This window comes from Amblyraja radiata, chromosome 2 (assembly GCF_010909765.2).
Source record: "Amblyraja radiata isolate CabotCenter1 chromosome 2, sAmbRad1.1.pri, whole genome shotgun sequence".
NCBI classification, from domain to species: Eukaryota; Metazoa; Chordata; class Chondrichthyes; order Rajiformes; family Rajidae; genus Amblyraja; species Amblyraja radiata.
Window position 1 is genome coordinate 40,253,879 of NC_045957.1, and position 14,762 is coordinate 40,268,640.

Consider the following 14,762-nt stretch of genomic DNA (forward strand, 5'->3'; position numbering starts at 1 on the left):
AAATTCTTGCTTGCTGCAGCACAACGGAATATGTAAACATAATACAGAACAGGAGATAAAAGTCTATATAACATAGACCATATATATCCACAATAAATAAACAGATAAAGGCTGTTATTGTTCAAAGTTTGGAGTTTGGTGGTGGACCCTCCAACACCTCCAGTTTGGAGGACCAAGAAACCAAGAAGCAAGAGTTACTCCAGCTCCAGGGAGTGATTCTGCGTTGGTTTTCAGCGGTCGTGGCGAGGTGGCGACCGCTGATCTCCCACAATACAAAGGGAGGGAGAAAGTGCCCGGTGCCGACCAGTTGCCGTGGCAGTGCGCATGTGCAGGGTGGCCGATGAAAAGCAGGCCGTGGCAGTGCGCATGTGCTAGGTTGTCGGCCGTGCCAGCAGATGAGGAGCGGAGAACGGAGACCCGGACACGGATGGAGGGCGGAGACGGAGAGTGACAGAGAGAGAGTTAGAGAGGGGGGCTCGCTCAGAGTTGAACGGCAGGTATCCCGGGTGTTTGCCAAGCCGGGCAAAATGGCATGGCCTTTAGGTTTTTACGGCACGACTTTAGGTGGCCATTGGCACCCGGGCAACCATTAATTTCGAGCCCGGACTACTTTCATTTACATGACATTGCTGTGTCCCAAACATTATGGTACCCTGAAATGGGAGGGACTATGTATAAACACTGCTGTAATTTCAACATGGTTTAACCAAAATCTATAAAAATGGCCTTTATTAAAATCTGACAATGTGCACTTTAACTACATGTGATTTTTTCGATTACAAATCTCAAATTGTCAAGTACAGAGGCAAATATATAAATAAAGGGTCTTTGTCCCAAACATTATGGAGGGCACTGAACATTCAGGCTGATCCAAAATTAACAGGTTATTTGAGACTGTACAGACTTGAGTCTGTATATAGGCTTTAATCAAGGCATACTTTGCTAATGCATTAAACGTATCATAGAGTAAAAATTAGTCTGCAGAGATTAAGAAGCAATCTCATAATTACTGACATAATGTATCAGTAGCACATGGCCATTAATGATTTTCTTATTCTCACCACATATACAATATTAAAAACAAACATGTGGAATGACAGGCAAGATGCTATTTCATCCTGGATTTCTCAAGGTGATAGAAAATGAATCATTAACAAACTTTACCTTCTTCATAAAGCACAATATAGCTGAATTGCTAAATATGGAGAGAAGTTTCATGAACTAGTAAGAAATAATACTATAAATTCTCAGTGAACACGTTACAGTATTGAGGATTAATGCCAGATGTTCAGCTCCAAATTAAATGACAAGTTACAAAATAAAACTGTGGCGATATTCTGAACTAATTACACAGAATTTATTTGTAAACTGGAATGAACTTCCTGACCTGATAGTTTTTGAAGAGAAGCATCCCATGCAAATTACGTTAAATATAAAATACTAGCTTATATAGTTTGGATTAGAAATACAGCTCAGAAACAGGCCCTTCGGCCCAAGGAGTCCGCGCTGACACTATCCGACACACACTAGGGACAATTTTAACCAAGTCAATTAACTTACAAACCTGTACGTCTTTGGAGTGTGGGAAGAAATTGGAGTACCCTGAGAAAACCCACACAGGTCACAGGGAGAACATACAAACTCCATACAGACAGCACCCGTAATCAGGATTGAACCCGGGTCACTGGGGTTCTAAGGCAGCGACTCTACCGCTGCGCCGCCATGCCACCCTAAAAAGTGTGTTATGGGCCTTTGCACACCTAAGCACCTGGTTAGTACTTCTGTTCAATGTCTTTTTTGGAAGATGGCTTCTCTGAAAGCATAGCATTTCCTTTGTACTGAATCTGCCTAGATTATTTGTCCTGAAAAGCAAGAGCAATCCTGACAATGTTAATACTTAGGAAAAGTAAAAGAAAAAATAATGTGATGATTATTAAAGTAAAATGAAAAATGAGATTATCACAAATGAGTACATTATTATTTTTTAAATCTCTCCACAATTATTAAAAAGCCACATTGTATGTAGATATTTAGAATTTTGTAAATTCAATATTGGCACCAAAAATTGCAGCACTTAGAACAATAAGTTCACATTGAACCTCAAGTACCTTAAATGCATGACTTTTATTTATAATATGCATTCTAGGCGCAAATGACTGCAAAGCTATTAATGTGTGTCAGAAACATAAAGAACTGTATTTTGTACAGGTTCCCCCCATGTTATGGGGCTGGTTTGCGTTCCTAGAAAAAGGTCTTTATTGCAAATTTCCGTAATGCAAAGCTGTGCCTTCTGCACAAGAAACTCGAGTTGAGAAAAAATTACTTTGATTTATTTAGATTACTTTGATTTAAGGGTGGCACAGTGGCGCAGCAGTAGAGTTGCTGCCTTGCAGCGCTTGCAGCATTTGAGATGCGGGTTCGATCCAGATTATGGGTGCTGTCTGCACGGAGTTTGTACATTCTCCCCGTGAGTTTTCTCCCACACTCTTCGGTTTCCTCCCACACTCCAGACGTACAGGTTTGTAGGTCTGAGGAAGGGTCTCGAACCGAAATGTCACCCATTTTTTTTTTCTCCAGAGATGCTGCCTGTCCCGTTGAGTTACTCCAGCATTTTGTGTCTATCTTAGATTTAGACCAGCATCTGCAATTCCTTCCCACACAGGTTTGTAGGTTAATTGGCATGGGTTAATTGGTATGCTAGGTATGTGTTAATTGTCCCTAGTATGTGTAAGATGGTGTTAATGTGCAGGGATCACTGTTCGGCTTGGACTCGGTGGGCCGAAGTGCCTGTTTCCGCGCTGTATCTCTAAACTAAACTAATTTACTTTTGCTCCCACATTAATTCAGATTTTTGGATAGTAATTTGTAAATTGTGTAAGGGTGATTTTCAGTCGCCCAGGGGTCACCTGTATAGCTTTTTCTGAGAGGTCTAGAGTCCAGGGAAGGATTGTTCGCAAAATATCAGGCGATTAAAATAAAGTAGGAAAGGAAATCTAGGCTAAGAAAATGAAGAGTACTTGAACTCGTTAAATCTGCTGGGATTGGAACTTTAATGTTGAAAAGTTAAGAGTAATCTTCCTCTCCATTAAAAATAATATTTTATTTTTTAAGCTGTAAAGTAACATTTTGAAGATGTTGGTAATGAAAAAAGAAATAGGAAATTGTATAAATAAATATAAATGAATCAGTTATTCATGGAGATGTCATAGTTTTGAGTAATTTCTTTTAACTAAGATATAGTAATAAAGCTTGAAAATGAGATACCAAGAGAAAATATATAACATTTTGATTCATATACATAATGATGCAACACATTTCATTATTTTCTAAGCATACATTGTACATGCAGCCAAAAAGAAATTGAATGTACATTTTCACATATTTGACCACTAATATTAATTAACTCTCCCCTTTTCAGATGGAATCAATATTTCAGTCTATCTTTAAAAAAAAAATAATAAGACGACCAGTTGAGCATTTCTTCGCTTTTTTTATTCTAGGCAAAGACTGTCACACTGACAGTGCATGCCTGGTTACGAGAGGTATCTCTGTTCCTTAAGGCATCTGCAGCTATAATATGCTAATCTATCTTTAGCTAGAGGAGAGTCTCATTTCCAGGGTACATTCGTGTTTCGGTCAAAATGATAGGTTGGCAGAAGATGTGCAAATTCACAAATTTTAAGAAACTTCAAATCTAAAAAATACAAGACTCCTCATGATGACACATGAGTACCTAAATCTTATTTGTGGCAGCATATAACTCACTGTATTTAATATGCTCTGAAGTGGTTCTGCTCAAGTAATCTACTCGACTAAACTATTGGATCAGATTACTGTTTCTAAAGTGGTGCTGCATGATTTGAGGCTTATGGTCTGTGCTTAATTTAGCCAGCAGCTGTTGTGAAAATGCACATTTATGAGCAAACATACTCTGGAGTTAAGGCAACATCTAAAAGCATTTCAAAAATAGCAAGTCTACAAATATGTAGTTCCAAATAATATTGAGGTAACTCATGGAAATTAAAACTACTGTTATATTTAATAATAAATAATACATTTTTGAGATCAGCATTTGCCTGTGATTCTCTTAATCTTTCTCATCCAAGTACCCGGTGAAATGTCTTTCAATCATTGCACTTGTACTTTCTCTATCACCCCCTCTGGCAGCTTGTTCCATATGCCCATCACCCTCAGTGGAAAACCTGCCCCTCAGATCACCATAACATCCTTCACCTCTTATCTTAAATTAGTGCCTTCTAGTTTTAAATTCTACTAGACCAAGTGCAGACCCGTTGGGTCTGTTTCCCCAACGGCGTTTGCGGGGGGGGAGGGGGGGCTGCGGCATCAAACTCACATTAACCACCCCCCAAACACACAGGTGGGGGGAGGGGGGGTGAGAAGAGGGGAGGGAGGGGAGAGGAGGAGGAGGAAACGGGACAGATTTGGGAGGGAAAGGAGAGCGGGGTAGGGGGTGAGAGAGGGGGATGGGGAGAGAGATGTGGGGGAGGGGAGGGGAGGATGGGGAGGTAGGGGAGGAGGGAGGGAGGGGAGAGGGCGGGGAGAGAGGGGAAAGAGTGGGGAGGGAGAGTGGAGGGGGAAGGGGGAGAGGTTGAAGAGTGGGGAGGGAGGAGGAGAGGGGTAGGGGGAGTGATGGAAGAGGGACAGAGGGGTAGGAGGAAGGGGGTGGGTGGAGAGAGGGAAGGGGGTGGGGGAGAGAGGGAAGGGGGGTGGGGGAGGGATGAGGAGAGGGAGAGGGGGAGAGGAGTGGGGAGGGAGAGGTAGAGGGGTAGCGGGAGTGGTGGAAGAGGGACGGGGGAGTGGTGGAAGAGGAACAGAGGGGTAAGAGGAAGGGTTGGGGGAGAGAGGGAGGAGGGGAAGAGAGAGGGGTGGGGGAAGGAGAGGGGTGGAGTAAAGGGAGAGAAGTGGAAGAGTGGGGAGGGAGGGGTAGGGGGAGTGGTGGAAGAGGGACAGAGGGGTAGGGGAAGGGGTCGGGGGGAGAGAGGGAAGGGGGTGGGGTAGAGAGGGAAGGGGGTGGGGGAGAGAGGATGTGTGGGAGAGGGAGAGGGGTGATGAGAGGGAGACATAGAAACATAGAAATTAAGTGCAGGAGTAGGCCATTCGGCCCTTTGAGCCTGCACCACCATTCAATATGATCATGGCTGATCATCCAACTCAGTATCCTGTACCTGCCTTCTCTCCATATCCCCTGATCCCTTTAGCCACAAGGGCCACATCTAACTCCCTCTTAAGTTCCGATTGGGCATATGTGAACATTGGGCATTGTGACATCACACAATGGAACGTTCACCAGGGGCTGGGGTTCCTGCAAAGGCATATGTAAATGAATGCATTCCGATTGGACATCTGTGAGCATTGGGCATTGTGACATCACACGATGGAACGTTCACCAGGGGCTGGTGCTGCTTCTGTGGGTGAGAAGCCAGTTTATTTTTGAAATATTGTGTGGGGGGGGGGAAGGATTTGATTAAAAACGTGTACTTAAACACGACGAAATGTAATGAGGAGCGGATACTTAGAAAGAAAAGTGAAATCTCTACCGAAATGGAAACGATGTCGGCGATTCTGCGTCTGGTTTCGGAGTTGCAGTGAATCAAAGGAAGAAATGCAGCCAGCAGCCGTCCATGTAAATGGATCCATTCCGATTGGACATCTGCGAGCATTGGGCATTGTGATTGGACATCTGCGAGCATTGGGCATTGTGACATCACACGATGGAAACGAATCAAAAGGAAGAAAGGCAGCCGGACGGACGACAGGTGACAGGCACACAGTTTTATATATTAGATAGATAGATAGATACCCTGGGGAAAAAGACTGTGGCTAACTACACTGTCTATGCCTTTCATAATTTTATATCATCTCTTAGGTCACTCCCTGGCCTCCTCTGCTTAGTTGAAAACAGTCCCATTCTATTCAATCTTCTTCTTCGTCTTCTTAGGCAGTCCTTTGGGGTCAATGATAATTGACAAGGATAACAAGGATTCCAATTTTGTGGGTTTTGAAGTGGCCCACAAGGTCAATGTGGGAATCACAAATTCTTCCACAGACAAGGCTGGAGCTGCTGGTTAGTTTGTGAGATGGTGCCATAGTCAATGGGTTTTGTGCCAAGTCAGAGGTCTTGATCTTCAATAACCCTTTTCCTTAATTGATCGCAGGTCGTGTTGGTGCATTGAAGGTGATGGTGAGGATCATCATCCATTTGCCTTGATGAAAGGTGGCTTCTGACACATGGGACATCCAGCTGTGAAACGTTATTGGCAGAGAGCATTTGCAGGATCTAGCTGTGAAACGTTATTGGTAGAGTGCTGTGTGAGGTAGCAGAAGCCTGTTAGTGGAGGACTAACTTGTAAGTGTTAAATGTAAGGCCTAAACTTGAATGCTTCAGTAAGTGAATCAATAATTGCATGGAGCTAGCATAAACAAATAGGTGGAAATAGGGACACAAAACAGGGAGCAGAAGCAAGCCACCTGGCCACCTAAACTTGTTCCGCTATTCACGGGTGATCTGCCCTAGGCTCCAACTCTTCAGTTTCAATATTTCCAGACCTGTAAAATATTTATGTACCTTTCTCTTTCAAAGCCTCCAGCAAACTAGCCTCCTCAAACCTCCAGGGTGGAGCAATCGAAAGATTCTCATCCCCTGCAATGAGGAGTTCCTACGCACCTCAGTTTTAAACACCCACCCCCTTATTTTACATCTATATCCCCTCATTTGGGATTTTCCCACTGATGGAACCATCTCAACATTTTGCTTGCCCGTGCCTCCTTATAATTTTCTTTGTTTTAATCTTCTAAACTCCAAATAAAAATACAGATCCAGCTTTATTTAACCACGTGATTAGATAATCCTCTCACCCTAGGAATTAATTTAGTAAATGTCTTCTGTACTTTTGTTAATGCTAGCAGAGGTTTTATTAGCCAAGGTCACAACTTGATTTTCCATAGATGTTCGATAAGATCCTGCACAGGACATTGGTCAACAACATCAGAGTACATGGATTTACAGTTAATATACTGACAAGGATTGAGAATAGGTTAACAAATATAAAACTTCAGTAGTTTAGTTTAGTTTAGTTTAGAGATACAGCCTGGATACAAGCCTTTTGGCGTACAGTGTCCACACCAACCCATCAATCACTCGCACGCTAGTTCTATTGTTAGACCACTTTTGTATCCTACACACTAGGGGCAATTTTCAGAGGCCAATTAACCTCCAAACCTGCACATCTTTGCAATGTCGGAGGAAATGGGTACCCGGAGAAAACCCGCGTGTTCACAGGGAGAACATACAAACTCCACACAGACAGCATGCGTAGTCAGGATCGATTCCGGGCATCTGGCGCTGTGAAGCAGCAGCTCTACACCGCTGTGCAGCTCAAACAAATCAAATAGTGAGAATGAAAAGATTGCTGTCTGGTTTGCAGTCTGTGAACAGTGCAATATCACAGGAATTAGTGCTTGGACCCCAGCTGTTCAGATTTTACATCAAAGATTTAGTGAAGATACTAAATGAGGCATAGTTGAGTACAGATGAGGATTTAAGAAGGACATGGACACTAGTTAATGGAAAAGGTCACTGAATTCATAATGTCCAGTCTCTGCACTGTTTTTGCAGCCATTGGTTGACTACAGCCAATGAAGACTTTCCAACCATTCCCATGAGTTCAATATTATTTGTGTAAGAAAGAACTGCAGATGCTGGTTTAAATCGAAGGTAGACACAAAATGCTGGAGTAACTCAGCGGGTCAGGCAGCATATCTGAAGAGAAGGAATGGGCGATGTTTCGGGTCGAGACTGAAGAAGGGTCTCGACCTGAAACGTCGCCCATTCCTTCTCTTCCGAGATGCTGCCTGACCCGCTGAATTACTCCAGCTTTTTGCCTCTATCTTCAATATTATTGGTCTTTTTGATGTCATACTTGGTCAAATGCTGGCTTGATATCAGATAGACACTTTCACCCACTTGTCCATATTTCACGTGCAATCAAATCTAATCAAATATTTTTTTTTGCAAAAAAGAATAAAAGAATCTGAGTCTTTAAATGTCCCACACTGCCCTTGGGTTCACTGGGTCAGCTCATTTGGCTTAATGTTGAAATTGTGGGTGGCAAGCACAGATTCTATGCAATAGGTCTGATGTCGCACACTAACAGCAATGTTGGTAACTCACTCAATTAAATATTGTTAAAAACTAAAAACGTTAAAAAAAAAACAGATATGAAAATACAAGATATATCAACAAATCCAGTGAACAATTTGATGAACAAGATCTTGATCTGAATAAAATGTTCTGGGAACTGGGATGGTAAAATGGAAACAATAAACAGCTAAAGATCTCGTAATATTTCTCATTGTTGCAAATTAAAATTTGATGAGCTTTTCAAATAGCAATGGCTTGCCCATTAGGTTAGTTAAGTTTTTAAGTGAAACAGCAATAGTACCTTGAACCACTTTTCCCAGTTCGTCTGAATCTGGGGTCAGAGCCCAGTGAAGCTGCCGTTGAAATTCAGGTCTATCTTCAGTATGGATCAGTTCAAATACACTCTGATGGATGATATCAGACTGAGGACAGAAAACAAATATAACATTCAGCTTCATGGTGCCTGCTAAAAACATTCTAATGCGGCCAATTTCATCATTTAACTTGAACGTGATCAATGTTAGTAAAATTATTCATCAGCAAGAAAACTGGCACAACTATAATGCTTACAAATAATGAAATGAATATGTAATGTATTGTAGTTTTTAAAAATAAATAAAACAGAGCATTATTATTATTAATTTTCACATCTCACAAGAAGATCCTATGTTCAATAAAGGTCACAAAGTGCTGGAGTAAATCAGTGGGTCTGGCAGCACCTCTGGAGAAAATGGATAGGTGACGTTTCACGATGGGACCCTTCTTCAGACTGATGGACTTGAGTAGTCTTTTTCATGCCTGCCTTTTTCATCACCCATTTCCCCTGCATTGCCACTTTCAGGAAACGATGGAACTCCAGGTGACTTTGTTTATCATCATTGCTGGTGCCTTACTGTAGCTCTGGCTGCCACTGATCATGGAAGTTGGGATACCCGTTATCAAAAGGTATAATTGAGTTGATGGCGATGGCCTGAAGAAAGCGCTGTCCCCAGTGGCTACAACGTGAGCCGCAACAAGTCGTGTCACCGGACCATGTAGTGGGTAAAGAAGGGCTCGCTGGTGCATCTTGTGAGTCGGGAGTGGAGTCGGAATCCGGGGCCCTAAACGGCTGGGGAAATGGTACGAACCAGGCATGGGTCGGCAGCACATTGCATTCACATTCAGTTTACATTTTCTATTTAAGTTCTGGCACTCCATGGTGTTTTGGGAAGGGACACATTAGCAGGCCAGGGGTGTATTGTCATTTCATTATCACGTGACCTCTGTTGGTCCGGAAAAACAGATAATTTATAAAGGCTCTGGAACCGAGTGATGCTGGAAAATCGGTATTCAACCTGTAACAATTTTGAAGCTGTGAATTTTGAATATGGATTTTTGAAATAAAATGAACTTCAATGCTATTGTAACAGAATTCACATAAATCAAGTTGTAGTATTTTTAAAATGTCTCTCTATTTACCATCAACTATTGATCATCAGGGAAATATCCTAAGCACATTTTCTCTCTCCAGGGAATACAATTACCAAAGAAACACAAAGTGCTGGGCAGATCCTGAAGGGTCACAACCCGAAACAACGTCAGAAATGCTGTCTGACCCACTGAGTTATTCCAGCACCATGTTTTTTTGGTAGCCAGCATCTGCAGTTCCTTGTGCCTCCAAAAATCGGATTGCTGTTTTTAACTAGAAATTCTGAGAAAAATAAAGTTATGTGGCTATGTTCAGTGGTTTACTTTTGGTAAACCACCTAGTCTCCTGAGCATCCGGATACCAACCTATTCAATGAAAGCTGCTTATAAACTATAAACCATTGAACAAGTTTGCAATTTTAAACATACGGTACACATGGATGTAGGCTGCCCATATACGTTAGCAGCCTAAATGCAAACATAAACCAATGTTTAAATTATAGCTAAGACCAGATTTTACTAAACATTGTTTAGTGCCGATTCAAAGAAAATGCCATTATACCGCTGTAATCTTAGTCAATGCACAGATAGTTCACATAAGCTAACAATTAACAGCATTGTGAAGTAGCGCCTGGTTTAGATTTTTAATAGGTCATGAATTTGGACTTTAGCCATCTCTAGAGTGCTAAATAGATGCTGTACTGAAACCAAATCCGAAGTCTCCAAAAAATAAAAAATATGTTTGCATAAGAACATTATTTATTTAATGCACATTAAACCTGGCCCAAGGGAATCAGTGGGAATTACGATGGAAAATAGAAGATGGGGAGAGGAGAAACTGAAATTGGAGACCGATATCTATCCCCATTCCTGCAGCAACCTAGACTCAATTACATCTTTTGATCGTAGGTATCTTCATTCGGAAGGGTTACGGGGAGAAGGCAGGAGAATAGGGTTGAGAGGGGAAAAAAATCTATCAGCCATGATTGAATGACGGGTGTGGAATCAATGGGTTCAATGGCCTAATTCTGTTCCTTATGTCTTATGATATAGTCTTATATTCTCTTATGATCAATGGCAGCCAGAGCTACATTACAGTTACATTAGAGCCATTACTGCACCCCCCCCTTTCCATTTCCACACCAATCTATCCATCCCTGGCCTTCACCACGGCCAACTTGAGGCCCAAAGTAGAGGAACAACATTTTGTTTCCACCTGGGTAGTACACAACCCAATGGTATGAACCATTAATTTTCCAATTTTACATCCAGTGTCATCCCCCGTACACTCTCTTTTTATCTTTCTCCTCCAATCTTCTCATTTTCGTTCTCCTCCCCACACACACCGTGCATCACCCTTTTCATAGCGTCCATCCCTCCAGATTCCATTCAGCTACTACCCACTCATTACACCAACCAACCTCTCACATACCGCATCTGGTTCTATCGGCCTTTCAACTCTTCCCTAACAGTTCCCATTATCATTTCCTTACTTATCAGATGCAGCACTGGTAGCCCTGTGTTCCCACTTATCGCCTTCCAGGACTTTCACCCGCCCCCTCCATTCACCTTGCTCATGTACCTTATTTTTTCTTCTTTTGTCTGCTTCCATCCATTATCCACCCGCCTCCATTCTCCCAACTGCATCCCTACCCCCACCCTACCTGTTCTCCTTCACCACTCCACCGATCACCATTGACCCGTCTCACTACTCCCGCTCTCTTTACACCGGCCTACTCCCCTCTCCACTCTCAGTCCTGATGCAGGGTTTCGACCAAAAACGTTGACAATTCTTTTTCCACCATAGATACTGCTTCGGATTCCAGAGTCTGCAGTCTCCTGTGTTTCCATACAATACCAGAGTTGGGATGTTCTGTAGCAAAACATTGGGCAATGAATGCAATACTGTTTGCCACCCTATAGGGCTGCAGAGAATGTAGGTGAGATTCACCAGGATGTCGCTTCGATTGGAGGACTTTAGCTGTGGAGAGGGACTGGATAAGCTGGCCTTGATATTCTTGGGAGCAAAGTCGGCTGAATGGGGTGACCTGACAGAAGAATGCATAATGAGAAGCATAGATAGGATAGATGGCCAAAATCTCCCCCCCCCCTGGAGGGGCATCATAAACAAAAGAACCTGGGTTTAAGGTGGGAAGATGGAGGACTTGAGGGAAATTAAAAAAATATATAACCTAGAGTGGTTGGTTTTTGAAATGCACTGCCAGAGTTGGTGAAGGAATCAGATGCAATTACAGCATTGAATAGACATTTACATAGGCATCTAAGTAGGCCATGGATAGGGACGGAATGAACAAAAATTGCAAAACGGTCAGCGTGGACATGGAGGGCAGAATGATCAACCTCTGTACAGTACACCTGTATGACAAAGTTAGGAATTGTGATAATGTTCCTGGAATGCACTTTAAATCATGCAGAGTTTATTACTCAGAGAACAGAGTACTTACTGCTTTATTGCTAATTAATTTTTAAAGTCCAATTTCCATCGTTAAATAATTAAACCAGCGATACATGTGTATGACATAATTGCATGAAGGAAGCATAGCTGGCAGATGGTTGAACGTGTTAGTGAGAATCGGGGCATGAAGTAGCTGGTTTAAATTCTTGATGGCAGGCTTCTGCCAGAAGTAATCACAAACAGTTCAAAACGGGTAAAGCTTTGCTTTTTAAATATGATTTACGCACAAAACAGAATATGCAAGCCCAGTTTTGAAACTAATTCCTTAGTGCAATGTCCATATGGTTGTCAATTACTATTTTCCAAGAACATCCACAATTACAATAGAGTCAAAGATTTACAACATGTGAACAAGCCCTTCGGCTCAACTTGCCCACACCAGCCAACATGTCCCACCTACGATAGTACAACCTATCTGTGTCTGGCTCATATCCCTCTAAACCTGTCCTATCTATGTACCTTTCTAAATGTTTCTTAAACATTGCGATAGTACCTGCCTCAACTACCTCCTCCGGCAGCTCATTCCATACATGCAACATCCTTTGTGTGAAAAGGTTAACCCCCAGGTTCCTGTCCGCCTTACTTTAAACCTATGTCCTCAGGTTCTTGATTCCCCAACAATTCCTCTCATGATTTTGTACACAAATTACTTAAGTTTTTGAAATTAATTGATAAAGCACAAGCACGGAACAGTGTAAATCAAATTAACGTGCAACTAGGATTATACAAACAGAAACCATCAGTAATGTCAACAACATTCTTTTCTAAACCCCCATCTTTCCTGAGTGCAATTTTAAATCTTATTTTGAATAGCGAAAGACTTGGATAAAGCGGGTGGAGTGGATGTTTCCACTAGTGGGAGTTTCTAGGACCAGAGGTCAAAGCCTCAGAATTAAAGGACGTTCCTTTAGGAAGGAGATGAGGAGGAATTTCTTTAGTTGGAAGTGGTGAATCTGTGGAATTCTTTGCCACAGAAGGCTGTGGAGGCCAGTCAATGGATATTTTTAAGGCAGAAATAGATAGATTCTTGATTAGTACAGGTGTCAAGGGTTATGAGGACAAGGCAGGAGAATGGGGTTAGGAGGGAGCGATAGATCAGCCATGATTGAATGGCAGGGTAGACTTGATGGACCGAATAGCCTGATTCTACTATCACTTATGACAATATTAGCGTACATTAAATTCCTTTGATTGCAGAGAACGTTCAAAAATTAGCTGATGATTTATAATAATTAAGCAGGCCACGTCCTCATTTTTTAATCAATTTGGAGGTAGACCTTCACAATTAATGAATGGTAAAAGGTTTTGCAGAAACATTTCATTACGAACTTGGTTCTATTTCAATTTCAGATTCTCTCATTCTGAAAATACGAGCATGTCATTCCCTTATTTTGCCAACATTTTTTGTCGCTGAAATATTGGAACCACTGAAATCCAATAACTTTATCTGATGTATATAGACACAAGTAACTGCAAATGCTGGTTCACAAAAAAAAAGATACAAAGTGCTGGAGTAACTCAGCGGGTCAGGCAGCATCTCTGGAGAACATGGATATGCAAGGTTTCAGGTGAGTGCTTGTTGATTTAACATCATTATTGATCAATTAGTTACAAAATCATCAACAAGCTCATTTTTCATCTTGGATAATTGAATAAAAACAAAGTGATTTACAAAGAGAGAGTTTGATTCTAAATAAATTTCAAGGCTCTTCACAAAACAGTAATCAACCAAAAGTCTACACAAATATTTACTAACATATTTAATCAACATGGAATAAAGAATACCTGATGTTGATAGTTGTAATCTAAACTCTGTACTAAGCACCGCTGTCACTGGGGCATCAACACATTATAATGAACTTGTCATCAATTGCTCTTAAAATATATCATAAACTTGTAAATCACTTAATCAGGGTTACCTTAATTATCTTTGTCATGCTAGTGAAACCTTATGTTTACTTTCATAAAAGCAACATTTCCTGCATTTAATGAGATTTGCAAAATTATACACACCACTATCTGCCTTGCATTGTATAAAATTGACTTCTATAATGTCCCAATATATAATATTTAAAATTTCATTTCCTTTTGAAAATGCTTCACTCTACCTGAATGGATATCTTTACAAATTAACCGTTCACTCTTTTTTATCTCCTAACATTTAAGAACCTAAACACCGAGTTACATGCAGTATTCTTCCAGGCAAAAATATGGAATCAAAGTTACAAAGAGCAGCAGAGAAAGAATACACAGTGGATTATTAAATAATAATCTCCAGAAAAAGCAACTGATAGTATATAAAAGAATAGTAAAGAGGAATACAAATCAATTAAGTACTGATGCTGGCTAAATTATAATGTAAATTATAAAACGTTGCAAACGTTATATTTATTCTTAAAATGTAAAGGACAACATTTGGTGGTACAAGGCAGCATTGCAAAAATACTGGGATTAAACACAGATAAACTCCAGGATCGGATCACCAAACACCTAGGATAGTAGGTTTGCATCTAAGGATGTTTGCCAGAAGAAATGCCATAAGGTTTTTGAAAACTACGCCGAATGTTGAAGAAAAAGGGTTCATGTCTTGTTTTGTGGTGCCTGATCCCCAGGGATAGCTTAATGACGGAACCGCAGATGTTAACAACACTGCATGCAGAGCGACTCAGACCTGAAAATGTCAAAGGCCAAGTGCGTTCACTAAACCAAAAAAGGTCT

General features: G+C 41.3%; 1 protein-coding gene across 4 annotated transcripts in view; it reads right to left on the reverse strand.

Annotated features, from left to right (window-relative positions):
- ahr (aryl hydrocarbon receptor) overlaps window positions 1-14,762 on the reverse strand; it is a 177,273-nt gene that overhangs the window by 45,664 nt on the left and 116,847 nt on the right. For all 4 annotated transcript variants that reach the window (XM_033045480.1, XM_033045459.1, XM_033045475.1 and 1 more), the window contains exon 5: window positions 8,463-8,583. In XM_033045480.1, the coding sequence (XP_032901371.1) occupies window positions 8,463-8,583 (121 nt within the window). The remainder of the gene's footprint in view (window positions 1-8,462; window positions 8,584-14,762) is intronic.